The sequence below is a fragment of the Plecotus auritus genome (assembly GCF_963455305.1).
Source record: "Plecotus auritus genome assembly, chromosome: 4".
Taxonomy (NCBI): Eukaryota; Metazoa; Chordata; class Mammalia; order Chiroptera; family Vespertilionidae; genus Plecotus; species Plecotus auritus.
Window position 1 is genome coordinate 12,607,983 of NC_137775.1, and position 27,706 is coordinate 12,635,688.

Genomic DNA, 27,706 nt, shown 5'->3' on the forward strand with positions numbered 1-27,706 from the left:
GGGGCTGCCAAGGCCGGAGGAAGATGGCGGCGGGGGCGAGGTGAGGTGCTGGCAGTAGAAAGGGATTCGGGCGCGGGGGACCCGGGGACCGCGGAGCGATGGCTCGCGCCGCCCGCAGGGGTAGATAAGGAGCCGTGGCACCGTGGGTGTGGGAGGGAGGGGAGGACCGACGGGCGCCAGGAGAGTATGACGGGGCTGTACGAGCTGGTGTGGCGGGTGCTGCACGCTTTGCTCTGCCTGCACCGCACGCTCACCTACTGGCTCCGCGTTCGGTTCGGCACCTGGAACTGGATCTGGCGGCGCTGCTGCCGCGCCGCCTCCGCCGCGGTCCTAGCGCCACTTGGTTTCACGCTCCGCAAGCCCCCGGCTGCAGGCAGGAATCGCCGGCCGCACCGGCACCCGCGCGGGGGGCCGGGCCCGGGCGCCCCCCACCCTCGGCTGCGCTGGCGCGCGGACGGCCGGTCTCTGGAGAAGCTGCCCGTGCACATGGGCCTGGTGATCACCGAGGAAGAGCCGGAGACCAGCTTCTCGGACATCGCGAGCCTCGTGGTGTGGTGTATGGCCGTGGGCATCTCTTACATTAGCGTCTACGACCACCAAGGTGAGGCCCGGCGCGGGGAGGGGCACGGGGCGTCTCCGACGGCGGGGACCCCACATCCGGCAGGTGTACGCTGGCACCCCGCTCACCGCAGCCCTGCCGGCTCGCCTCCCGCGGCCCTCAAATGCTGATTTCATTGTTAAATGCTTTCGAGGAAGGGAGATAAGCTTAAGTGAACACCTACTACGTCCCTGAATTGGACTCCATAGATGTCTGTACATTTAAAAAAAAATATTTCTTATTCTTCATAATGCCCCGGTAAGGTAAGTGGTATTTGTATATTATACCCTTGTTTCACAAGTGAGGGAGCTGAAGATCAAGAGCATGCACTGATTTGTCTGAAGTTACAAAGGTAGTCATAGAGAGAGTGGAGGTTTAGCAAACCAGTCGGCTTTCCTGCACATTTGCCCTTTCATTACAATACATTGTTTCTAAAGAGAGGTTCGAGGCACCGATCTTAGGGCGCTGCCCGGCTCGGGGGGATGTACGCTGAACTAGAGTGGTTGGGGCCCCTTGGCATTTGAACTGAGCTTAGGGAAGACTGGATGGGGAGCAAAGAACACGGTCACCTGTCTTGGGAGGCCTGGGATGGGTCCTTGAGCCTCAGTGGCCAACACTGTACTTGACATTATAATTGTCCTCCTGTAGTTTTAATTGAGGGAATTTTCACAAATGGGGAATTTTTGTAAACACTTCTCAGGTGGCCACAAACCTAAAGCATTGTGCTAGGCATTATCCTTGGAATCTTACACTTAATTCCATGGACTCTCAGAGGAGACGCATGGCCTCTAACAAGAAACGTTGGGAGTAAGGAACTACTATGAGAAGTGGGGAGAGGCATTTTGATGGGGAACTTAAGTTCATGTGGAGAGATGAGGTTTAAGCAGAACATGGAAGAAAGAGGAGATAAGGTGGAGAAATGCTCTAATTGTCAGGTTGGGGTTTCAATCAAATCCTGAAAACAATGGAATTTCCTTAGAGATAAAGATTTGGTGAAGAGAATGATTTAGGAGGGAGTGTTGATATGAAGGACCAACTAATGCTTTATTCTTTGTTTAGTAACTTGAACTACCAATTTCATTCTCTGTTCAAGAAATTTCACAGAAGCTACAACTTGATTTTAATCTTTAAAATCAAGATTGTAAAGCTAGATAGGTGTAAGTGTGGGTGTTGTGTGTGTGGGTGTTGTTGTTTTTTTCCCAGAAAGGGTGGATTAAAAGGTCTGATTAACTTTACAGGGTATTTGAGTAATCTTTGACCTATAACATTTCTTGCAGCCAGAAAGTAATATGGTGACTAGATAGTCTGTCATCAACTGATGCTTTGCCCTGTAGGGTAAAGTTGAATATACTCAGGGGCTAACATTTCATGGCACTTGCCAAAGAACTCTGCAGAGGAATAGAGATCCTGAGACTGTTAGGAGGCCGTACAGTCTTTGCTCAAAGCAATACAACAGATAGATACATTGCCAGGGGAACAAAGTAAGTGAAACAGAAATAGAAATTAGTTAAAGCCTTGAAGCAATGTGGTGAATTGACTTAAAAGTGAATCACTGTATCCAGCTGATTCTTTTAAAACAAGGGCCGTTTACCTTTTAGTAGGAAAGGAAAATGTAGAGCTAACTAGTTTCACTTGGTGACTGCCTGCTAATGCAGATTACAGTGTTCCCACACTTCCTGGTTCCTGCAATTCCTGTTACTGAGTTGCTGGTGGAATTCAGAAGTATTCTGTGTCATATTCGCGGAAAGAAAACAATTGATAACGAAAAGGAAGAAGTCAGTATGACCAAGTATTGCCTGACAAACGGAAGGAATTTTACAGAGCATTTTCAGTGAATGAACTGAGAGCACTTTGTGTCCTACTGTAAAAGCTGTTTTAATTGTTTCCTAAGGGATAAGGAGTAATTTCATTGTTTAAAATAAGAGACTTTCCAGTTACCCATTCTTGGTTTTTATTGATTGATTGGTCTTTCTTTTTTTTTTTTTTTTTTTTTTTTTAAATATATTTTATTGACTTTTTACAGAGAGGAAGGAAGAGGGATAGAGAGTCAGAAACATCGATGAGAGAGAAACATCGATCAGCTGCCTCCTGCACACCCCCCTCTGGGGATGTGCCTGCAACCAAGTCACGTGCCCTTGACTGGAATCGAACCCGGGACCCCTCAGTCCGCAGGCCGACGCTCTGTCCACTGAGCCAAACCGGTCAGGGCTGATTGATTGGTCTTTCATCCATTCATTTACCAGGTGACAATTGGGCATCTATTAAGCACCAGATACTGCTCCAGACAAGGAAGTGCAACAGTGAACAAAATGAGAATACTTATGTTCGTGGAACTTAAATGTTAGTGGAAGTCTGACAAATATTATAAACTAGAGGTCCGGTGCACGAAATTCATGCACGGGTAGGGTCCCTAGGCCTGGCTGGCAATCAGGGCCAATCGGTGGGTCGATGGCGGGGGGGGGGGGGGATGGAGGGGGGGATTGCACCCTGCTCCTGCTCACTGGCCCCACCCCTGGCCACCGCCTGTCACCTCCCTCTGCAGGGCAACTGGTGGGGTGATCAGGCCTCCCCCCCCCCCCCCCCCCGCCCCCTCTGGCACCCACCTTGGCTGGCCTGGGGCCTGCGGGCTGGGGACAGCTCCTGTGTTGAGCATCTGCCCCCTGGTGGTCAGTGTGCATTATAGCAACTGGTTGTTCCACTCATTATTCCACTGTTCGGTTGATTTGCATATTAGGCTTTTATTATATAGGACTAGAGGCCTGGTGCACGAAATTCATGCACGGGGCGGGGAGGGGTTCCCTCAGCCCAGCCTGCACCCTCTCCAATCCGGGACATCCCTCTCACAATCCAGGACCACTGGCTCCTAACTGCTCATCTGCCTGCCCACCTGATCGCCCCTAACTGTCCCCTCTGCCAGCCTGATTGCCCCTAACTGCCGCCCCCCCCCCCGCTCCCCCCCGCCGGCCTGGTCACCCCACGCAGCTTGCTGCTCGGTCATTTGGTCGCCCCTTACTCCCTGCCGGCCTGGTCACCCCACGCAGCCTGCTGCTCAGTTGTTTGGTTGACCCTCACTGCCCCCCCTGCGGGCCTGGTCACCCCACACAGCCTGCTGGTCAGTTGTCTGGTCGCCCCTCACTAACCCCCCTGCCGGCCTGGTCACCCCACGCAGCCTGCTGGTCAGTCATTTGGTTGTCCCTCGCTAACCCTCCTGCCGGCCTGGTCACCCCATGCAGCCTGCTGGTCAGTCATTTGGTTGTCCCTCGCTAACCCTCCTGCCGGCCTGGTCGCCCCACACAGCCTGCTGCTCAGTTGTTTGGTTGTTCCTCGCTAACCCCCCTGCTGGCCTGGTCGCCCCACACAGCCTGCTGCTCAGTTGTTTGGTTGTCCCTCGCTAACCCCCCTGCTGGCCTGGTCGCCCCACACAGCCTGCTGGTCAGTTGTCTGGTCGCTCCTCACTAACCCCCCTGCCGGCCTGGTCACCCCACACAGCCTGCTGGTCAGTTGTCTGGTCGCTCCTCACTAACCCCCCTGCCGGCCTGGTCGCCCCACGCAGCCTGCTGCTCAGTTGTTTGGTTGTTCCTCGCTAACCCCCCTGCTGGCCTGGTCGCCCCACGCAGCCTGCTGGTCAGTCATTTGGTTGTCCCTCGCTAACCCTCCTGCCGGCCTGGTCGCCCCATGCAGCCTGCTGTTCGGTTGTTAGTGTAAGGGTGACGTGACCAATTTGCATATTACCCTTTTATTAGTATAGATGAGTAAAATATGCAGTGCATTAGATCATAAGTGTAAGGAGGAAAGTGCAGGGAAGGGGGATAAAATGTTGAAAATCAATGATGGAGATGGGGTGATAGAGTGGCTTAGGAAAGCCTCAGTGACTTTTCCCCCCTTATAATCTTTTATTGAAATGCTTTTAAATATGACATATGACAACATAGTAAAGGCAATCAGTATGACAGATTTATTTTGGATCAAAACGTTGGAAAACCGCCTCTTACTCCACCACTTTGCAAAATTCAGAGCTAAATGTTTGTAAAATGTGCTGCAAAGCCTGCTCTGATATAAAAATACTATATATATGTTCTTGGAATTCTCTAACCAACAGTCCTTCACTCACAATGAGTATGGTCATGAAAGGTGTGAGTGAGCAAGCCATGTGGACATGTGAGAAAAGTTGTACTTTTCAAGGGCAATACAGATTCTTAAGCTTTACTCAGTTTTCCCTAACAAACTTTTATTTTCGCTATCTCTATAGAGATATTTAACTTAGAAAAATATTCTAATGCCAGTTTTATTGAGTGCCTTCTGTGATATAAAGCACTGGAATACAAAGAAGTATAAGAAATGGTGTCAAGGAGTGTACACTCAAATTAGGAATATCTGTTAAAAATTATTATAAGCAAATATATAAATGCCAGTGAGTGGCGTTTTTAAAATGAATATTCATTTAGATTATAATTGCTGTAAATTATATTTAATCCTTAGACTAAAAAAAAATCCATTGATATTTCCCATGGTTTGACTCCTGCCAGCAAACTGATCCTTTTCTTTTCACCTGCCTGCAATATTACTTGAGTATAATGATTTCTGCTAGTAATTCTTTTATCCTTCAGAAATTTGAGTCATTTTTCTCGAGCTCAGAATTCTAGTATGGAGTGAGACTTGGCTGTTTTCTCTGCGTGATTATAATTCAAGAAATGACTAACTGGAATGGTATAAATGGAGTTTGGGGACTTTTGGTGTGATAGCCATAGAGTTGCTATGCTTGCCTAGGTCTTGCCTCAAGAATCCCTAGATCCAAGGTATCTGGAAATATATTATCTTCTGTGATGGAACCTGTTCATATTGCCCAGCTGTACTGGTGCTGTACTGGGAACCTCACTGTAGGGCAGTATTTTTCAAAACAAGGACCATCTGTGAGTGAGTCATTGGGGATGCTTAAAAGAAATACAGATTCAACAAAGTTATTGATCAGACTGATTTAGGCAATGGGACTTGAGCATCTTTGTTTTATCAAATGATCCTTAGGATACATTTGTGTGGCCCTAACACAAATCTTCCTGCTACTTAGCTTACATCAAATTATTCATCCTAATACAAGTCTCCTTGCTACTTGCCTTACATCAAATTATTCATCCTTCATGGATTTTTTTCATGAGTGAGGATAACCTGGGGTGGGTCTTAATATTACTTACGATAAGTTTGAATGATCTAGCACAGCGGTCGCCAACCTTTCAGACCTCACGGACCACCAGTTGGCAACCGCTGACCTAGAATGTGGCATTGACTTCTCTGTGAGAATTCAGTAAAAGACAAAAGAAATCTATTGTAGCTCTTTTTAGTGTTACTTCCATAGTTGTAAGTCCACACTACTGTGTCTTATGAAATGGTTTGGGGTACGGAATTCTCACAACACTCAAAAGATCTGCCCGGTGTGCTGCCAACCTTCCCAACCTGTTTTTCACTCTCTTATACGCTTTTTGCTGCATCCAGAATTAGATTACTTGTTGTTCCTTCCTCCGGAAGCTTCCTCCTCTCCTTTTCCCAGTAAATGTCTGTCTCCCTGCTAAAAGGCTATTATTGATCCTTGTAAGTCCATTTTAACTAACACCTCGTAGGTAATCTGTCACTACTGAGTTTTCCCTAATCTTGCTCTATCCTTGAATCTCCTTAGAGCTTTGTACATCTCTAAAGGCACTTCTGTTCTCTATTCTGTAAAGTGTTAGTGTTTGTATATGTACCTGAATTTTCTACCTAGAGTCCAAGCTCCTGAGATGCTATTAATCTTCATTTTTCTTTCTTCTACAGAGTGTAGCTGGTGTGATGAGTGTAGTCAGTATGTATTTCTTGAGTTGAAAAGAAGACTGATTTTTTTATAATAAGAATAATGAGCTGAGTTATAAGTTGTTTCTCAACACAAATACTACCCAGAAGCCTTAAAATAATGGAGGAAAATGAACATAGCTTTTTCCTTATTTACTTATTTGGCATACTGAAACATGCTATTAGCAAATATGATTTTATTAAGTATTATTTTTCTTATTTTGAAATATAGAGTTGCCAGAAGTGTTAAAAGGGGAAGTATAAATGTGATTGCATTTTAATATACTGAACAATGCAAACTAGTGTACCTGGCTTCCCTTATTTGGTAACTCATGTAAAGGAGCATTCTCTTCCTATTCTTTACTTTTGTACGATTCGCTTCCAGCACAGCATTTCACATTTATTTTAGCGTTCTGGAATGTCCTCTTCTCCTTCTTTTGCCAAAGGGCTAGTTCCTTGTCAGGAGGCTATGAGAGATCCTTGTGTGTCCATTCTGACTATCACCTCCTGGAAAGCCTTTCTCAACTGCTCCCTCCCCAGTTTTGCTGTCTTTGTTAATTTTTGAATGGTCACATTCTCTGAATACACGCCTGTTTTACCATACTTCGATCAATGTATGAAAATAAACCTTTACTTAATAGCAATAATAACTCTGTTAAACACTGTGTACCAGATACTATGCAAAGACATACATTAAGTTCTTATCAGTTTTACACATCAAGAAACTGAGACTTAGAAAGCAAGAACCCCTACCTAACAAGAAACAGATCTAGAATTCGAACCAGATTTTATTCCAAAGCTTTTGTACTTAACTATTATATTGGTAAGACTTCTACTGGTAAGAGAATGTGACCACAATACAATCACTTTTAGTACTATTCCTGATTATGTAAGGTCATCTTAAAGCCTTAGTGAAGTGGCACTTACCTACAGGTGATAGAATGATTGGTAAAATATATTTAAAGGCAAATAGAATTTTCTTCATACCATTATTATAAATGTTCATCCTGTGAGTCAGGAATCACTTTCCTTTTTTAATCCAGTGAATTTAACTTTATGGGTCTCCTGCCTGTATTGAATTATTTATTTGTCAGGTGATCAGTCTTTGAAGATAGTTGCATTTTTTTACATGTGCAGCCAGAGACTGAGAAAGCCCACGAGGCTTGTTCATTTGACCATTTCTTCTGCTGAAGCACTGGGACTGAAAACCCAGCACTCATTCTGCTACACAATGCCAGCATTACGTGTACGTGTTCCCTTGCTACATGCTAATTCCAGCATAATTATTTTCCATGAGGTATCCTGGGGCGCCCTTGTGTTATGACTGCTTCATTCATCTAAAATTTTAATTGCAGTTTTTTATTTTAAATAATTGCTTTATAAGTATATGTTTTCCTCGCGGGCGTTTGCCTCCAGTAGTGTTATAACTTGCTTGTTAGAGAATTAAAGGAGGGCAACCACTAGGTAACTTGCATAGATGTCTGGTTTAAAAAGAAGAAAGGTAGGCTACTTTAGTGAGTCCACCTATTTACTAGGTATTACTTTGATTCCAGGGTTGGAGAGATGCTTCATAACTAAGAGATATTTCAGTGTTTATCTCACTTTTCTCCCCTTGGATGTTAGATGTATTTAAGGGATATGGGTAAGATTTGCTGATTGAACACTCGCCTAACTAAACTCCTTGTTACTTGGTATTAAGTTGAAAAAAGTATTATGCCATGGCTTTGTGACCCAGTTCATGTATAGGTGCTTGAGTATAGTATAGGTCAGGGGTGGGCAAACTTTTTGACTCGAGGGCCACAATGGGTTCTTAAAATGGACTGGAGGGCCGGAACAAAAGCATGGATGGAGTGTTTGTGTGAACTAATATAAATTCAAAGTAAAGGAGCGGAGGGGAGAGCAAGAGAACCCTCTGCTCTTTCGGCTCCGCGGGCCGGATAGAACAGCCGAACGGGCCGGATCTGGCCCGCGGGCCGTAGTTTGCCCATGGCTGGTATAGGTAGTCTAGATATTGAAACCTATAAGCAATTTTATTATGTAATTTTAACTAACATACTAGAGATTTTTTAGAGGCTCCAATTTAAGGTTCCTGAGTACAGTATAAATCAAATAGGTGGATAGGGCATACTTAATTTCCTCTCTCTTTGAAATGTTTTCTCTCTAGGCTTCCATGACATCACATATGGTTGGATTTCTTCGTATCTCACTGTTTCTTCTCAGCCTTATGCCTGGCTTCTCCTTTGCTCCACTTCTAAATGTTGGGGTGAAAGAAGCAGGATACAGAACTGCATGATCACATATGCCAGGATTACACATGCATGTAGACAAACACTAGGAAATAATAAAAATTAGAAATAGTTGTGTTATAGCCGAAACTGGTTTGGCTCAGTGGATAGAGCGTCGGCCTGTGGACAGAAGGGTCCCGGGTTCGATTCCGGTCAAGGGCATGTACCTTGGTGTGGGCACATCTCCAGTGGGAGGTGTGCAGGAGGCAGCTGATCGATGTTTCTCTCTCATCGATGTTTCTAACTCTCTATCCCTCTCCCTTCATCTCTGTAAAAAAATCAATAAAATACATTAAAAAAAAAAATAGTTGTGTTATAATGGTAAGGTGGGTGGATGGTTAGGGGACATTCCTTTATTGTCTAAACTTTGAACATCTCATATAGTTTTTAATATTAGAATTTAAAACATGTATTTCTTCAAATATAAAAAGAAGTACATTTGGCCTTCAAAGTACATAGTAGTGTTTATTAAGAAATACCAAAAACAGGAAAATCAACTCTAGAGAGAAAACAAGATGGCGGCATAGGTAAACACCTAAACTGCTGCCTTGTACAACAATTTCAAAACTACAACTAAAAGACAAAACGGACATCATCCAGAACCACAGGAAGGCTGGCTGAATAGAAATTCTACAATTAGAAGGAAAGAGAAAAGCACACTGAGACTCAGAGGAGCTGCAGAAGGCAGAGGTATTGAGACGCGTGCGCAGAGAGGGCTGGCAACTGAGTAAGCGGCTGGCTTTTTCAATCTGGAGAGAGACAAAGGCTCCCGACGGCTCTGAACTTCAGTTCTGGGCGAGACTCTGGGGACCCAGACTCATTTGGGGAGAAACTGGACTGTCAGGAAAGAGAAAAGCACACTGAGACTCAGAGGAACTGCGGAAGGCAGAGGTACCGAGGCACGCGCGCAGAGAGGGCTGGCAACTGAGTACGCGGCTGGCTTTTTCAATCTGGAGAGAGACAAAGGCTCCCGATGGCTCTGAACTCCAGTTCCTGGTGAGACTCTGGGGACCCAGACTCATTCGGGGAGAAATTGGACTGTCTGGCAGCAGGCGAAACTCGAGGGTGGCTTTCTCTCAGAGGTGCTTGCAGCAATTACCACGGGACACTGAGACACAGGGGCCTATTAGGGCAGGGCTGACGGGAAGCCATTGCTGTCTGCTCTGCAATGAGATTCCGCCCCATCCAAGCTGAGCGCAGAGGCTTTTGCAAGTCTTGTCTCATAAGGGTGTCTCCAGCATAGAAGTTCTCCCATCGTAGACACAGCTGATCCTCACAGCCACTTGGCCTGGAGGTCAGTTCCTCCCAGTGATACCAACAACAATCAAGGCTTAACTACAACAAGACTGTGCACACAGCCCACAAAGGGGTGCACCAAGAGTGTCCACCTCAGGTAACTGGGGAGGCTGAGCCACTGGGCCCTGTAGGACACCTAGCACACAAAGCCACTCTATCAACTCAGGGAAGCAGCCAAAATGCGGAGACAAAGAAACAGGTCACAAATGACAGAAATGGAGGAAAGCAAATGACTGGATATACAGTTCAAAACCATGGTTATAAGGTTTTTCAAGAATTTTCTAGAAAAGGCTGATCAATTTAGTGAGACCCTCGAGGATATGAAAAAGGACCAACTAGAAATTAAGCATACACTGACTGAAATAAAAAATAATATACAGAGATCCAACAGCAGACTAGAGGATCGCAAGAATCGAGTCAAAGATTTGAAATACAAAGAAGCAAAACACTCAACCTGAAAAGCAAAAAAAAAAAAAAAGAATCCAAAAAGATGGAGATAGTATAAGGAGCCTCTGGGACAACTTCAAGCGTACCAACATCAGAATTATGGGGGTGCCAGAAGAAGAGAGAGAGCAAGATACTGAAAACCTATTTGAAAAAATAATGACTGAAAACTTCCCCCACCTGGTGAAAGAAATAGACTTACAAGTCCAGGAAGCGCACAGAACCCCAAACAAAAGGAATCCAAAGAGGACCACACCAAGACATATCATAATTAAAATGCCAAGAGCAAAAGACTATTAAAAGCAGCAAGAGAAAAACAGTTAGTTACCTACAAGGGAGCACCCGTAGGACTGTCAGCTGATTTCTCAACAGAAACTGTTCAGGCCAGATGTGAGGGGCAAGAAATATTCAGAGTGATGAATAGCAAGAACCTACAACCAAGATTACTCTACCCAGCAAAGCTATCATTCAGAATTGAAGGGCAAATAAAGAGCTTCACAGATAAGAAAAAGCTAAAGGAGTTCATCACCGCCAAACCAGTATTATATGAAATGCTGAATGGTATTCTTTAAGAAGAGGAAGAAGAAGAAAAAGGAAAAGATAAAAATTATGAAAAACAAATACATATCAACAAGTGAATCTAAAAATCAAGTGAATAAAAAATCTGATGAACAGAATAAACTGGTGAATGTAATAGAATCAGGGGCATAGAAAGGGAGTGGACTGACAATTCTCGGGGGGAAAGGGGTGTGGGGGTGCGGGAAGAGACTGCACAAAAATCGTACACCTATGAATGAGGAGGGGGGGGCGGTAAGGGCAGAGGGTGGGGTGGGAACCGGGTGGAGGGGATCTATGGGGGGAAAAAAGAGGAACAATTGTAATAATCTGAACAATAAAGGTTTATTTTAAAAAGAAAGAAATACCAAAAACATTGTAGTCTTTCTGAGTTCTAGTTTTTCTTTCCTAATATTTTATTCTTTCATGGAAACTAGATTTTTGTGGGTGTGTTTATGTGTGTGTTTTAAAAATTTTTGGTTCTTCCATATTATCTTTTCTATATATATTTACATGTAGTTTGTACTTGGGAAATTAAGAGAGCAACAAAACATAATGTAAAATTCTTTAAATCATTATTGCAGCCTGGCTGGTGTTGCTCAGTGGATTGAGCGTCGTCCCATGCACCAAGAGGTCACTGGTTTAATTCCTGGTCAGGGCATATGCCCGGTTGCAGGCTTGATCCCAGTGGGAGGCATGCAGGAGGCAGCCGATCGATGTTTCTACCTCTATCTCCCTTTCTCTATCTAAAAATCAATAAAAACATATTTAAAATATATATTTATAGGGTAAGGCACCATCATAAATCAAGAAATAAAATGTATTTTTTAAAAATGAAGAAAAATGAATCATTATTGCATAAACTTACTTTATATTCCCAAGTCATTATTTAAAGAATTTAATTATCGCCGTGACTGGTTTGGCTCAGTGGATAGAGCGTCGGCCTGGGGACTGAAAGGTCCCAGGTTCGATTCCAGTCAAGGGCATGTACCTTGGTTGTGGGCACATGCCCAGTAGGGGGTGTGCAGGAGGCAGCTGATCGATGTTTCTCTCTCATCAATGTTTCTAACTCTCTATCCTTCTCCCTTCCTCTCTGTAAAAAATCAATAATATATATATATATTTTTAAAAGAATTTAATTATCTGTTAGCCCAGGGAAACCTTCTTCAAAAGCCTTTTAAACACAAACTATAGTCCTAGTTTTTTTCAAAAGATGCTATTCATTGTAAAAGGTCAGTTTTATTTTATGGAGTTTAATTTTTTTTTGAGAGGAGAATTCAAAATTTAATAGTAAATTGGGTTCATCATTCTTTATCAGTGTTAGAAATAGTTACTGAACTGAATAATTAGAAACCAGGAGACCTGGAATTCATGCCAAACTCTTTTGGCATTAGTTTAGATTCTGTGAAAGCAAACAAGATGAATTATGACATGAGAAAACGAACCTCCACATCAACTTGGTATTGCTAGAGGAATTGCCTATCTCAGTCCAAGGCGCACTTACATGTTGTTGCATTTCTTTTGTATCATGTGAAGTGTGTGTGGACTTTGAATCCTGAAGAAAAGGGTAAGCTTATAATCTTGCTTATGTATAAGTGAGATAAGTGCCATTGAATATAATCAGGTTTCCGGATGGGGTTCAAGTTACGAGGTATCAGGAGTCATCTTGCTGATAATCTGTCTTACCTATGCATTTGGCATTTCTCAGACACTATACTATTTTGATTTCATCTCTTTATTCAAACCAGCCAACATAAATGTTCTGTGTAAAAGAACTTTATGAAAGTCTTCATAAAAGGTGCTTTGTAACTATGCCTCTGTACAGTGTTCTTCCTTTTTAACATAATTTCTGGTTATGTGCAGTAAGGAAGTATCTGCTTTTATTGTGGGAGGTTCCTGGAAACATTAAAAAAATTCCATTCAGTGACGTGCTCATTTAGGTTTTGTTGTTGTTAGGTGACATTTTGTGCACTGATAATTCAGTTTATCAAATAAACATTGTGCAAGGTGCCCTAGGGAAAGAGATAAGTAAGACACTAGTTCACAACCAAGTACAGTTAGTTGGGGGAGAGGGGTTAAGCTATAACTATAATAAAATGAAGAATATTAGTCTATAAGGAGTTGGGACAAATTGTGTGTATTTGGAGGGGTGAGAGGAGGAATGAGGCACATTTGTCTGGTGGATTGAGGGTAAGTGACATTTTAGCTGGCCTGTGGAGAATTAGTAGAATTTTACAGGTGTGGGGCTGTGTAGGTAACATAATAAAGGTTGGAGGTTGGCGTCACTTCCTTGTGTTTTTAGAGGAATCAAAGCAATCTAATTTGCTGGCAATGTGGTACTATAGAGAAATAAAAAGATTAATTTATTTCATAAATATAAAGTATTTCTAGCCACCAAGTGTGGAAGCATAGGCTGGAATATTAATGCTGATCTGAGCAGCTTGTTATTAATATATTCAGTATTTGGGGAGCCATTGACAATATTAAAGTTGGAATGTGCCAGGATTGAAGATGTACCCAGAGAAGATTAGTCTTGTAGTCAGTCTAGCAGTACATGAGAAGGGACTGGAAAGACGCATTAGAAGGTGGTTGTAATATTATAAAGAAGACTATGGCTTGAAACACTGGGGACAAAGTGTTATTGGAGAATTACGATGATTGCTCTTCTCCATTGCTAGTGAGAGTGGAGTTTTTGGGGTGCCATTGGAAAAAGAATTTCTGGAAGCCGCCATGGGAGAATAAGATGTGGTACAAAGTTTTATTTGTGTGGAATTATATCCCTCAAGTTGCAAAGTCTCATTTCCCTTAAACCAGTCCTGGAAAAGGTGCAGTTGGGGATCCAGCAGAGCTAAAAGCAAAGCCAGTGTCCAGAGTTTGTGTTCCATGGTGGAGCTGGGTCCCATGTAGCATCAGACTAGTTAGAGTCCATTAGTCCATTGTGTGTGGGGTCCACATGGCCGTTAGCCATGTAGGCCAATGCAGGAGCGTGAGAGTACACCCCCTGCCACAAGAGTCCCAAGAGAGCAAGAAAGAGGGAACTCCTTTGTTCAGGAACTTACATATCTCAAATCTGTTGCACTTGCAGTGGCCACGCCTCTTCTGGCCAATTGTGACTGACAGGTAATCATCTTCCCTACGTCACCCAGACCTTATTATGGGCATACCTATCAGTATAATATTCAGTCTTTGTTCCTTTCCAGTTCATTGATAACTGGGTTAAATACAACGATGTCAACTGGACAAAAGGAAATGGGTACAGGGAGCATTGTTGTAGAAGAGCATATGGGTTCTGCATATTAATAGGTACTGATGAGATGGTGGTGATAATGCTAGAGGGAGAAGATGCCTGGGGTGACTGGCAGGAAGTGATGCTTTTATTAGAAATAGAACAAGAAGAAGGGCTATGTTTATTTTAATTTATTAATTATATAATAGCAGTTGTGATTTTAAATCACCTTGTTCCACCACCCTTATATATTTATTGTTCTCATAAAGCCTATGCAGATCCCCCCCTTTTTTTTTTAACTTGATATAATACATGTGCTTGAGAGCTAGCTTTAAATGTAAGCTGCCATATTTTAGATGTGTTCATTTTCAGATGCTTACAGAACTTTTGGGTAAGATTAAATGTTCGAATGAACTGGAAATGATAGAAACCAAATGCTGATCCTGTTTTTACTTCAAATTTTAATGTTTTGTTCATCATGGATGTTTAATTACTAGGTTTTGGGCACCCCCTTAACTTTTGCTTCACTCATCTTACCCTGTTCTGGTCTGGAGTGGTTTTAAAATCCTGTGAGTAACTAGGATCAGAGGAGGAGGAACACTGGGACAGAAAGAGAGGACTGACCCAGGGACAGGGACAGGAACAGGGTGGGAGGTGGGAGAAGGAGCTGGAAAGAGGAAAAAGGCATGCAGCACAACGTGAGAAGGGCCAGTCAAGGAGCAGATTGAGAATGGAACCAGGAGAGGACATTCAGACAAGCTTGAAGGAGGATAGCATTTTGAAGAAGCAGGGTGGTCACTAATGTTAACGCTTCAGAAAGGTTGAGAAGGAAAGAATAAAGATTGAGAAGAGGTGGTGACTGTTTTGCTGATGAAGAATGTCATCCATTGCATTGGAGAGGGCAAGGGTTTCTGAAAAGCTTTGCCATTTTAATCTGGAGGGGTAGGTAAACGGACTCATTAACATTTTGTTTTTAATAAACTTACGTTCTGGCAGAACTGTTGTAGAAATGTGATGTTTTCAAATTAAGAAAATTTTGAAATATGTATGCCTTCTACCATTTATAACTACAATATAGACCAAAGGGTGGTCTAAATTATTATTTCTTCTTTACTTACATAGGTAATTAGAAATCGTGTAATAACAGTTATAAACCTGTATCAAAAATTTATATGCTATTTTTGTATCATACATGTGACTTTTATTTTGGACTTGAGGATTATTATATCCAAATACTATACAAGTATTACTATCCTAAACACTTATTCAAATAACTCCTGATATTAATCACCTTCTTTAAGAGTTTTCTTTGAGTTTGGGAATATATTTGTGGTGTTTAATCTTTCTCTGGACATGGGTGTTACAAAATGCTCTCCTTTATCTTTCTAAGCTTAAAATCTTAATGATTGTGGACTTTTTTTTTTTTTTTTTAAATCCTCACCTTAGGACATTCTTAGACAGTCAGACATCAATGTGAGAGAGAAACAACAATCAATTGATTGCCTTCTGTATGTGCCCCAACTGGGGATCGAACCTGCAACCCAGGCATGTGCCCTGACTGAGAATCCAACTGGCAACCCTTCCATGTACACAGGACAATGCTCAACCTACTGAGCCACTCTGGCCGGGCGATAGTGGACTTTTTTATGGAGCCACATTCTTAGCTCTTTGCTCTTCTCCGTGTATATATACTCCTTTACCTTTGGAAATTGTATTTATTTCTTGTGTGTATGACTCTCACCTTAAGGAGGATGATCCCAAATGTATATCTACATCTTTATCCTCCATTTTTTGTTCTGTTACCTCCCCGGCCCACATCTAAAAAATTCTTCTAATTCTTCCGAGACCAGCTGAAAGTCACTTATCCCTAAGAGGCCTTTCCCAGTCCCCTAGCCAATCTCTGACTTACCATCTTCTTTCAGTAGAAGTTTATTTGTTGAGTGTCTCTTCTGTACCAGGCACTTTGCTAGCCCCTAGTAAACAAAATAGGTAAGACTCCTACTCGTGTGGTGCTTATGTGACGACCTCTTTTGAACATCTTTCCCTCGTGTCTCTTAATCACTCTTACAATAAACCCTACCTAAATATTCTGCAATCAGCTATGTAAAAGTAAACTTTTCCTTCGAACCAATTCTCTTTGTAGACTTTCTCTACTTAAAAAAAAAAGATGTTCACATAGTCTGTCTTCAAAGATTAAAGTCATGGAATTTTCTGTTTTTACCTCTAAGTAAGTCATACTCTTTTTTTTTTTTTTAAATATATTTTATTGATATTTTACAGAGAGGAAGGGAGAGGGATAGAGAGCTAGAAACATCGATGAGAGAGAAACATCGATCAGCTGCCTCCTGCACACCTCCCACTGGAGATGTGCCCACAACCAAGGTACATGCCCTTGACCGGAATCGAACCCGGGACCCTTCAGTCCGCAGGCTGACGCTCTTTCCACTGAGCCAAACCGGTTTCGGCAAGTCATACTCTTTATTCTATCATTTCTTCCTTTGTAGTGAATCCTTTTCCATTGCTTCGTTAAAATATGTATAGACTTCTGCAGTAGTCTGCTTACTGGCCTTCTCTTTATTGTTACCAGGTTAATTTTCCTGAAGAAACAAATTTTCACACATTCCACATTGCTCAGAAAATGTTGGTTGCCCATTGAGCAGACAAAATGAAATAAAAATCAGGACTATTCCTTTGCCCCTTTTCACAGATCCTTTGCACCAGCAGCATATTTCGGTCTTTTGAGCATTCCATGTTTTTTTCTTAAGCATTTTCTCCATCTAAATGTTCTTCCCATTTTCTTCTCTAAGTTTTATTTTACAAAGCCTTTCCCCTACCAATAGAAACTGCTTTTGTCTTTCAACTGCTATTACACTTACACTGCCAAATTAGCATTTATATACAGCACTAGAGGCCCAGTGCACAAATTTGTGCATGGGTGGGGTCTGGCTGGCCTGCCCCAATTGGGGCCCATCGGTCTGGGGTGGGAGAGGGGTCACAGGAGGTTGGCCAGGCCAGCCCAGCCCCGCCCCCTGGTTGAACTGGTCAGTCGAACTCCCGCCCAAGGGGACAATTTGCATATTAGCCTTTTATTATATAGGATATTCAGCAGCTTCTGTGCTATTTTTATATATTTATTATATTCTCTCTCTCTCCCAGTTAATCTTTGAACTGTTTTGAAATCATATCTGACTGAGAGGAATACTTGGTAAAGGCCAAGAAGGACAATGGCCACTGGAAGGTTGTCTTCTCTGAAAATAGCCAAAAACTTATTTTTTAGTCAGAGCTCTTTATTTTAGTTTTACATTAAATGCATGTCACATTCTTAGTTCCTTCACCCTTTGTTGAATTTAATTTTTTAAATTGTTATTGATTGATTGATGTTTTTAGAGGGAGGGAGGAAGAGAGAGAGAGAAAGAAATATCATTTTGTTTTTCCACTTATTTATATGCATTCTTTGGTTGATTCTGATATGTGCCTGACTAGGTATCAAGCTTACAACCTTGGTGTATCAGAATGATGCTCTAATCAACTGAGCTACCTGGCCAGGATTGAATATACTAAATTTTGCTAGTTTAATCTATTTTCTACTTTTAACATAATTCATATTAGTCCCTCTACCATTAAAAAATCTAATCAAATTGAGGTTATGGTTCTGAATGTACATAGTAAGTCTGCAAGGCAATTACATGAGGCTGGGAGTCTGGAAGAGATAGACTCTAGACCAGTGGTCGGCAAACTCATTAGTCAACAGAGCCAAATATCAATAGTACAACGATTGAAATTTCTTTTGAGAGCCGAAAACAGACTTCTGCGCATGGGCCACGAAGTTTCAATCGCACTGTATGTGCGCGCCCGCACATGGTATTTTGTGGAAGAGCCACACTCAAGGGGCCAAAGAGCCGCATGTGGCTCGTGAGCCGCAGTTTGCCGACCACTGCTCTAGACCACTGCTGCAGTTCCTAAATCCTTGGACAAGACCCTTAAGGATGTTGCATCTCAGTTTCATAATCTGTAAATAAAGTTGTTGAGTAAATGATGTGAAGTCTTTCTGGGTCTAAATTTCTGTCATGTTTATATTGACACTATGTAGTTACCTAGCCTGAAGCAGGCTCTTTATATTAACAAAGTTCTGTTGTTATAACTTCCTTTCAGATTCTAGTTATAATTAGTCATGACTACTTCATTTGGCATTTGTTCAGTTCTGGGTCTAGCATTGTTTTCATAGCAAATATGCTATTTATTAAAGAGGATAAATTACCCTCATTTGGATTTACTTGTGTTTTTTTTTTGTTTTGTTTTTTTAAGGTATTTTCAAAAGAAATAATTCCAGATTGATGGATGAAATTTTAAAACAACAGCAGGAACTTCTGGGCTTAGATTGTTCCAAATACTCAACAGAGTTTGCAAATAGTAATGACAAAGATGATCAAGGTAAGCCTGGATATAAAATTGAATATCTAACAAAGGCCAATGTGTTTTGTGGTTGAAGGCAAATTCTGTCACTCATTCATTCATTTCTCCCTGTTGGTCTTTATTGTCACCATCTTTAATCATCAGATTTCGACTTTTCTTCATTTTGTTAATAATTTTTTAAAAAGCTGTTTTTATTGATTTCAGAGAGAGGAAGGGAGAGGAAGAGAGGGATAGGAACATCTAAGATGAGAGAGAATCATTGATTCGCTACCTCCTGCATGCCCTCCACTGGGGATCGGGCCTGCAACCTGGGCATGTGCCTCTACCAGAATCGAACCCTGACCTCCTGGTTCATGGGTAGATGCTCAAACACTGAGCCACAAATGGCTGGGCCATTTGTTAATGATTTTCAGAAAAAGATAAAATTATGAATTTCATAGATATTAAAAAAAAATAAGATTTTATTTCACTCATAAGCCACCAGGAACCAGGCAGATTTTATACCAGTTCAAAGAGAATCCAAAGAACGGACACATTTCTAGATCAGGAATATTGAAATGGTTTTTAGTGGGGTTGGTGGGAACCTTTGTAGACAAGAATTTGGCATTGCTATTACTTACCTAGAGTCCTACCAATTGTAAAATAGCTTGTATAGAATCATAAATTTGCTTAAGTGGGTATGTATTGTAAACAATGCACATTCCATTAAAACACTTTTTTTTTTTGTCTTCAGTCCCATGTTACTGCTAACTGCTGTGATTGTAGATGCCACTTTAGACTTACAGAAATTGAAATTTACTCTATAATTAAAATGCCTATTTGCTAGAGGATTTATTCACAGAGACAAGGTCATTCTGCATATGTTAAAGAGAAGGCAGTATTTAAATACATACACAAATGTGATGTGTGGGTCCTTCCAGAGGAAAGTAGTTTAAGTATATTTTGATATGGAAATTGAAGGGCTTAAATGATTCTTGTTTACTGTAAGAACTGTACCTTTATTTAGGTCTGAATTTAACATATCTTGAAACTGATTTTGAAATGTATCTGGGAGAGTGTGTGTTTTTTTAATGTCTTGTTTGTGTTTTCCTTCAGTTTTAAATTGCCAAGTGGCGGTGAAGGTCCTGTCCCCAGAAGATGGAAAAGCAGATATTGTACGAGCTGCTCAGGAATTTTGCCAGTTAGTAGCCCAGCAGCAAAGTAAATCCACAGATTTGGATGTGCATATGTTAGACAGTTTACTTAGTAAGTCACATACATTTATTTTTAGTTTTGTTCCACAAATATACAGTATGAAGAAGAGTACCTAGGTTCCTTTCACATTATAAAGGCTGATTTTGTTGTTATACATGTTGTGTTTCTGAAGTTTAAGATCCTGTGTGAAATTGGTTTTGAGATAATGACATTTGTAGTCAACTCACTTGCATGAGGACTTACTGGTAAAGGAGAGGACCTAAGAGGATTTGTAGGGGGGAGTGATGAGTATTCTTAAAAAGGACTTCTGCTTGTTAGCCTTCCTCCCTCTGGGATGTTTTTCTATACCAACAACGAATTTTATAATTCTCCAGACACCAACTGGGTGTCCAGCAATTCAATTTCATTCCAATACTAACTACCCAGAGTTAGTGTAGAGTCTAACAAGCTTAAGAACTCAGTCACGCAAGACTGCCCGCACTTCAGACACCTGTTGTAATTCTCTGAGCACCTGTACTTGGGATCAGTCAGCTATAAACAGGGGGTTCCCATGACTCCCTCCGAAGGTTTGATAATTTGCTAGAATGTCTCACAGAACTCAAAAAGGCACTTAGGTTTACCGGTTTGTTGCAGAGGATACAACTCGGGAAAAGAGGCATACAGGGCAAGGTTGTAGCGGGAGGTGGGCGTGTGGTAATGCAGCCTCTCATATAGGTGTGGAGCCAGTGGCCCTTTGTGTAAACCACTCTCATTGTGTCTACCAATCTAGAAGCTCTCCGAATCCTGTCCTTTAGGGGGTTATGGAATCTATTACCTGGGCACCACTGATAAAAATTTTTTTTAAATGATTTTATTAAAGAGTTTCATTTTTATGAAATCAACTTATCAATTTTTCTTCAGTAGATCATGTATTTGGGGTCACGTCAGAAATTTTTGCCTAATTCAAAGTCACAATTACTTTATGTTTTCTTCTAGAATTTTTATAGCTTTAAGTGTTATATTTAAGTCTGTGTTCCATTTTGGGCCCATGTTTGTGAATGGTGTGAGGCATAGGATACCAGTTTTTCTTCGACAACCCTTTATTAAAAAGACTAACTTAACCTTCCCCCCTTGAATTACTGTGGCTCCTTTGTTGAAAATCAGTTTACCATAAATCTGCAAGTTTATTTCTGGGCTTTCTATTCTGTCCTATTGGTCTGTATTCTGTCATTATAATGCTAGAGTGTGTTGATATTCAAAGCATAAGAAGCCGACTTGATGAACGGGTTTTGCCCCTGGTCATTTTATTTGTAAGCAGTGCATGGTAAGTTTGTGTGTATTTCTTCCTTTTCAAGGTTCAAATGGTTTTCCTGATCCTGATGTAGTACTGAAGTTTGGGCCTGTGGAGAGCACTTTAGGCTACCTTCCGTGGCACATCAGATTGACTGAGATTATGTAAGTAATTAAAAGTGCACTGACTTTGGTTCAATTCAGCAGGAGTTTCTGGAGCCTAGTACTGTACTAGCTTTAATGGGAATTCCCCCAAAATTGCAATACTGGATTCTTTCCCTCAGGTATTTCACAGTATCATTGGTAAAAGGAAGACATACAAATGCTCAGACACGAGAGGGTATGGTTGTGCAAATGTTTGGTATTGACACCAAGTATCATAGGAGATCAGGAGTGAGATATCTCTGTGGGCCAGAGTTGTTGATTATGTAGAAAGGATGTGACTTGATCTGAAGATGTAAATTGGGTGGAATTTTGTAACTAGAGAAAAAGAAGTGTAGGGGATGGGCAGGGGTGGGGGAAAGCTGGGGTGCAGAGGAATGCTCATTACCTATTAGAGATAGAATGAAGGAACTGGCCACAACAGAGCCGGGTAGTGTTAGTGTTAGGTAGTTGTGTGAGATAAAATCAAATAATTTGGGAGTGGAGACAGTGGGAACACTTTCAGTAGCAGCAGAAGGAATGCATATAACTGTTTGGACAGGCAGACGGGAACCGTTGAGCTGGGGATGATGTGGAATGGTGACCTTGGAAGATTTGTTGGGTGACTGTGGAACAGAGCAGAGTGCATTCGGGAAAGGATGAGGTAAACACACCAGTGAAGAGGCCATAGCTTAATCTAGGGGAGAATACAGTGAAGAGAATGAAATTGCTTATTTTGAACAGTTGGGCAAGCTTTTTGTATAAAGGGCCCAATAGTGAATATTTTAGGCCTTGCGGCGTCCTGCAGTCTCTTGCAAGGTCTCCTCTGTTGCAGCTACTTAACATTAGCTAGTATACCTACACAATCACAGGCAACATGTGAACAAATGTGCGTGACCACGTTCCAATAAAACTTTATTTACAGACACAGGTAGCTGGCTCTTGGGCTGTATTTGTCGATTTAAAATAAAGGAGAGACTTAGGAGCGTTAAAATATATTTAAATTCTGGGCTTTAGGAGAAAAAATACTACAAATTCTATCTCATGAGAAGTATAATTGCAGGCCTAGCACTTCACTAATTATGATAAAAGAAATGAAATGACTCCTCTAAGTGTTTAAGCCTAAGTGACTGGGTGGATTATAGAGCTATGGAGAGAAACGGAAGAGTGAAGGGAGCATTGGCTTTTGAAGGGAAGATGTTGAATTCAAGAGTGAGATGATTTTGAGGCCAAAGTCTGTTTAGATGGAAACGGGTAGAAGGGCAGAAGAAGATGTAGAATTGGTACTTGGACGAGAAGTCAAGGCTAAAGATGAATCTGGGGAGTGTCAAGTGTCTCACAAGTGGAAGTAGGGAACCTGTGAGAATCGAGGACCTCTCTAACGGGTGCATAGAGGAGCACAGTACCAAGGGGTCAGATGCTTCACGCTCAGGGGCTCAGATAAAGAGGCAGAAGAGCACGCAGTATGTTAGAGTCAGAAAGGGCTGTAGGTCACCTGATGCAGCTTCCTCGTTTTGTAGGTGAGTAAAGTGGAAGAGTCATTGCTCAGGCTTGTAACAAAGTGGAATTAGAACTGAAATGTGCAGACTCTGGGTTTCCCTAGGGTGGTGCTTATTTCTCTTATCTCCTTTTCTCTAGAGCTTTCCACGTCATTTTGGGTGCCTTTCAGGTGGTAGTAGTTTGGAGGGAAAAGTGTGTTTTAAAACAGATCTTGGTTTAAATCTTAGCTATCTATGCAGCTCATTAACATGATTTTGGAAAGCTATTTAAACTTCTCTCTATTTGTAAAATGGGCAGTTAAACACAGAGTTCAGGACTTAAATCTGATAAAGGACATCGGATACCTAGCACATACAGGCTTTCCTCGTGGATCTTTGTACTGTGTCTGTCAAAGCTCTACGTCTGTTACAGCTCTACGTTATATTGAGGTTTGCTCTGTATTTGTCTACTGTCCACCAGACTGCAAGCACCCAGATGCAGGAAAATGTCCTAATATGGAAAAAAAGGGTGAGGCCAGACGAAGCCGACCGGGAAATAGGATCACTTCGGAGGCACGGAGGGCGGTGGCGCTAGTGCTTCTTGAGGAGTGACGGGAGATGAGACTGTGGGAAAAGGGGGTAAATTGAGGAGGCTTAGGAAAGTGGGTAGTTTGAGGAGGACATTTGAAGCAGGCTTTAGCAAGAAGAATGTCATTCAGTTTGTCCTTTGAGGATGTCATTTCAGGAGAGTGAATAGGAAAGCGTTGATGGTAGTCAAAGGAAGGATAAAGGTTATATGTCAGTTCTATCTCAGTAAAGCTGGGGTTTGCGGAAGAAAGGGTAAAGCGTAGCAAAAGAGAACCACGGGGCAGACAGGAGTTCATTCCCGGCAGTTTGCTGAATCCTCTCCTCTGGTGCATGAATGTGGCTCTTGTACAGTAGCCAGCTGTTTGGCTCTGATACTGTTTGGAATTTCCAGAGTTCACAATAAAGCTGTATAAAGGAGAGATTTTTTAAAAATGTTAATTATTGAAAATTACTTAAGTGTTTAAAATACTTAAAGGGGAGCCCTGACTGGGTGGCTCAGTTGGTTGGAGCATTGTCCTGTACACCAAAGGGTTGTGGGTTCGATTCCGGGTCAGGGCACTTGCCTAGGTTGTGGGTTCAATCCCTGGTCTGGTGAGTACTGGAAACAGCCGATTGATGTTTCTCTCCCTCTCGTCCTCCCTCCCCCCTCCTCCCTCCTCTCTCTCCCTCTTCCCTTTCCTCTCTGAAAATCCTCAGGTGAAGATTAAAAATAAATAATAATAAAATACTTAAAGGGAACCCTCCAGCTGTATGTTCACTCCCCCTGTAAAGTCCTTGTCTTCACACTGCCCTTGTCCCCTTGAGCAGTTGGAAATGGTGGAGGTAGATGTTGTTTGTTTACGGTTACTCACCACATGGCTTCAGTCTGTCACTGTGCAGGGATGCTGTGGCTTTACTAAACCATTGAAGTGGCACTGGCTTTACTCAGACAGAGAGGAACTCTTAAAGTCAGTTTGAATGAAATCCTATATAAATAGATCTCCAGCTTCGCATTAGTCCAACTTAGAGGTCTGAATCTCTTATCTCACTACAAGTTACTTTTCTCTTACTGTGGAAGGAGAGATTGTTTTTCACTTGAACTGTCTCACAGTTAACAATCATTTAGTAGAAATGGTTTGTATTCTCTATATTTACAGTTTACTTTCTTCGGTCCTTAACCTCTCTTTGGTCATTACCCTTCCGGTTCCCCCCTCCAAATCACAGTATGTCATCTAATGGCCCCTTCCCCCTGTGCTTCCTTTTCAGCTCCTTGCCTTCCCACCTAAACATCAGCTACGAGGACTTCTTCTCTGCCCTCCGTCAGTATGCAGCGTGTGAACAGCGTCTGGGAAAGTAGTGTCCCTGGCTGCATAATTTGATTTCAGGCTTTTGGAGAAAAGGACCTAAGTGATTCTGATGTTTACAAAGCAACTATGAAACCCTGTACACACCTAGTTCATAACCCTCATAATTTATCAACAAACACAAAAAAGTGTCTTACTTGAGAGTAAGTAAGTGTGAGAGAGAGAGACAGAGAGAGAGAGAGAGAGTGTGTGTGTGTGTGTGTGTGTGTGTGTGTGTGTGTAAATAAACTTATAAATGGGAAGTGTTAGAGAAGGAAATACATGGACTTGCACCTCTGAGCAAGCAGCAGTAATGTTATAGGAGCTGAAATTTCAGTTTTAAAGCCTTCAGCCCCAACTACTTCCCTGTTTTTATAGGGACATGAGTGGATGTTTAGAGCTGTTAGATTATTATTTTGTGGCGGGGTTGGGGAGGGGCGGGGAGATTTTTTTTTTCAGTCTTTCCTGGTGACCAAACCTTAATTTTTAAGAATAATATATTGACTTATTAAATGGAAGCATTGTGAGTTTGAGGGATTTCCAGAGGAGTGGAGATCTTTATTGCTCGTGTGTTAAAAACTTGCTCACCATCGAAGCCCAAGGAATACCTGTTTTCAGATCCCCGTCCTTTTCCATCTCATCGTTATTGTCAAACAGTGTGACTGGAGCGTGTTGATCCGGTGTCTTTGTTCTGGGATGTGAAGTTCACTCGTAAAGAACTTCTACAACATTGAAATGAAGAATTTAAAGAATTTTAAAAATTTAAGTATTAGGCAGTCCAGAAAAGGTGAAGAAGTTGAAATCTGAAAAACAAGATGGAAAGTTTCCTAAAAAAGAAAAGTTTGGATTTTTGTTGTTTGATGGATAGTGTGCTACATAACATCCAAAGTTACATTAAAAAAGTATTTCCACCAGCTGTTTGTTTAAAATAAGCACTTGAGGGAAATTACACGGCAGCTCTTTTCCTCAAAGGTAACCTGTTCCTCTGGAATCACACGCTTAGGACCATGTCAGTACCCAGGGTTTTTGCTCAGTAAATCCTGATGGTGACTTTCTGTAAAAGACCTTTAAGTGAGATTGAGGGCTGTGTAGGTAATAAAACATTACCAAAGGCTACAAAAGTAAATTAATTCTACATGTTCTCTTTCATGACAGAGAACAGCACTGGTTCTGTTATCTTTTTAAATAAATAAATGATTTTTGATAGGTATTTAATATTTCTTTCTTCACTGCTGATCCTTGGACAGAAACCATTCTTTATATTTGATGGACTGTTTTCAGAAAAATCTTAACAACTGTATAATAATTATCTAAAATTGTACATTTAGAATGGAGAAATTTAAATACTAGGTCTCAGAAGTCTGAAAAATAGTGAAGACTGGATTTGGAAAGTAAGATCGGGAATTGCTTGTCAAATTCTGAAGGTATGAAGGATAAATGTTTCAACTTTGGATTACAAAACCCCATTTATGATTTAAAAAATACACTTGAAATTAAATTATTAAACTAAATTTTGGTTTAGTGATATTGCTTTGCATTTCATTGTTCTTTGAACATTGTAAGACTTTTTTTTTTAAAGTCAGTTTATTGCTGAAAGTTTTATGTGAAGCTACAGCATATCTCTAAACTTGACCAGAGGATTTTTTATTTCTGTTCCCCTGTACAGTGATTTGTGTTCTAGTGAGGATTATTTTGCCTTAGTTTAAGACTGAATTTATGGCTTTTATAAACATGTGTCTGGAATATGTATAGCTTTAATGAATTAAATGTAATGGGCCCAGTTGAAGTGAAAAGATATATTTGTTAAAATGATGTTAGTCAAATAAATTACCCACTGGTATATAGCCAAAGTCGCTAAAAGTTTAATAGTTGTCTTTTACTTTATTTTCTTCCATTTTGTAGCAGTATAGTGCTACACACCAGAGTGAATCTATAACCTGTGACTTGATTTTATTATAGTCCTAGGAAGAGACCCTGAAAAATTGCTAAGGATTCTGAATTCAGATACAGGCATTCCATATCTTTCTCCTCATGGGTTCAACTACTAGTACAGTCTCCACAACTTGAATGGCATTCGTCATTCTGTAATTCCTGCCAAAATTATCACTAGTTAACGCATTATCAGGGCTCCCTTGCACTCCCAAGAAGAACTGGTAATTTTAAAGGAAAGTGTTGTTTGTCTTTATGTCTATTGAAGGATATTGTTTAAATATCCTTTAAATACTTTTTTGACACTCCCCATAATGGAAAAATTTATCAAATTAAACTACATTCTAGATGGCAGCTCAGAGCATAGCAAGAAGTCAGGGGTTGAATTCCAGTCCCAATCTGGTTTGATTTTGTTTCTTAAAAATGATTACTGTTACAAAGTTTAAAAGCTGGTTTTGATGCGAATAGCAAATTGTGTATATTGTGACTAAGGCATAATAGCCTGTCTTAAGAGAGGGAGGTGTTGTTAATAAACAGTGCCAAATACACTGTGCTTATCTACAAATTAATCTCTGAATGTATGTTACTTGATAGCTCCCTCCTCCCCCTGTGTGATGGTCCCATGCCTAGGAAGATCCTTGTGACGTTTTGTATGGCTGTAGACTCTGGTGACATGTAAATAATGTGCAAAGCAAGTTTTTATGATTAAGGAATCAAATTTATTGAATTTTATGATTGAAAGTCGAAACTTAACATGTATGAACAAAACAATAAAAGAATATACTCTTTTCATGGACTGTATTGTTATGTGAATGCTACATTTATTCTAAACATGTAGGACTTGCAGAAATGGGATGAGAAACGCCTATGACTAGATAGCAATACTATTTTTTTAGATGGTATGTTCTTGATTGAAACATAGTCTCATTTTTACCAGGTTAAATATTAGGAATTTTATAATGTTATTTGCTTTTTGCTATATAACAGTGATATAAAATTCATCTTCCCCATTGCTAGAATTGTCAAAATTCTACAATAATTAAAATATGAATTGATTTTTACTGAGTATGGAATGCCGAATTTAAAATGTATATGTGTACTCCTTTAAAAAATTGACAGTTTTTGTCAAACCAGGAAATTAAAGGGTAAGA

General features: G+C 41.1%; 1 protein-coding gene across 1 annotated transcript; it reads left to right on the plus strand.

Annotated features, from left to right (window-relative positions):
* Nucleotides 1–27,351, plus strand: NUS1 (NUS1 dehydrodolichyl diphosphate synthase subunit). Its single transcript, XM_080663763.1, has 5 exons — nucleotides 1–601; nucleotides 18,527–18,652; nucleotides 19,730–19,879; nucleotides 21,163–21,262; nucleotides 24,550–27,351. Exons 1-5 carry the CDS (start codon nucleotides 187–189, stop codon nucleotides 24,638–24,640), a joined length of 882 nt encoding a protein of 293 aa, XP_080519889.1. The 5' UTR covers nucleotides 1–186; the 3' UTR covers nucleotides 24,641–27,351.
* The last annotated feature ends 355 nt before the right edge of the window (nucleotides 27,352–27,706 follow it).

Excerpts from the sequence above, each read along its gene's own strand:
- NUS1 (XM_080663763.1), top strand. The coding sequence starts at position 187 with ATGACGGGGCTGTACGAGCTGGTGTGGCGGGTGCTGCACGCTTTGCTC. Across the intron at positions 18,653-19,729 it reads TAATGACAAAGATGATCAAG|TTTTAAATTGCCAAGTGGCG; the intron begins GTAAGCCTGGAT and ends GTTTTCCTTCAG. Across the intron at positions 21,263-24,549 it reads ATCAGATTGACTGAGATTAT|CTCCTTGCCTTCCCACCTAA; the intron begins GTAAGTAATTAA and ends CTTCCTTTTCAG.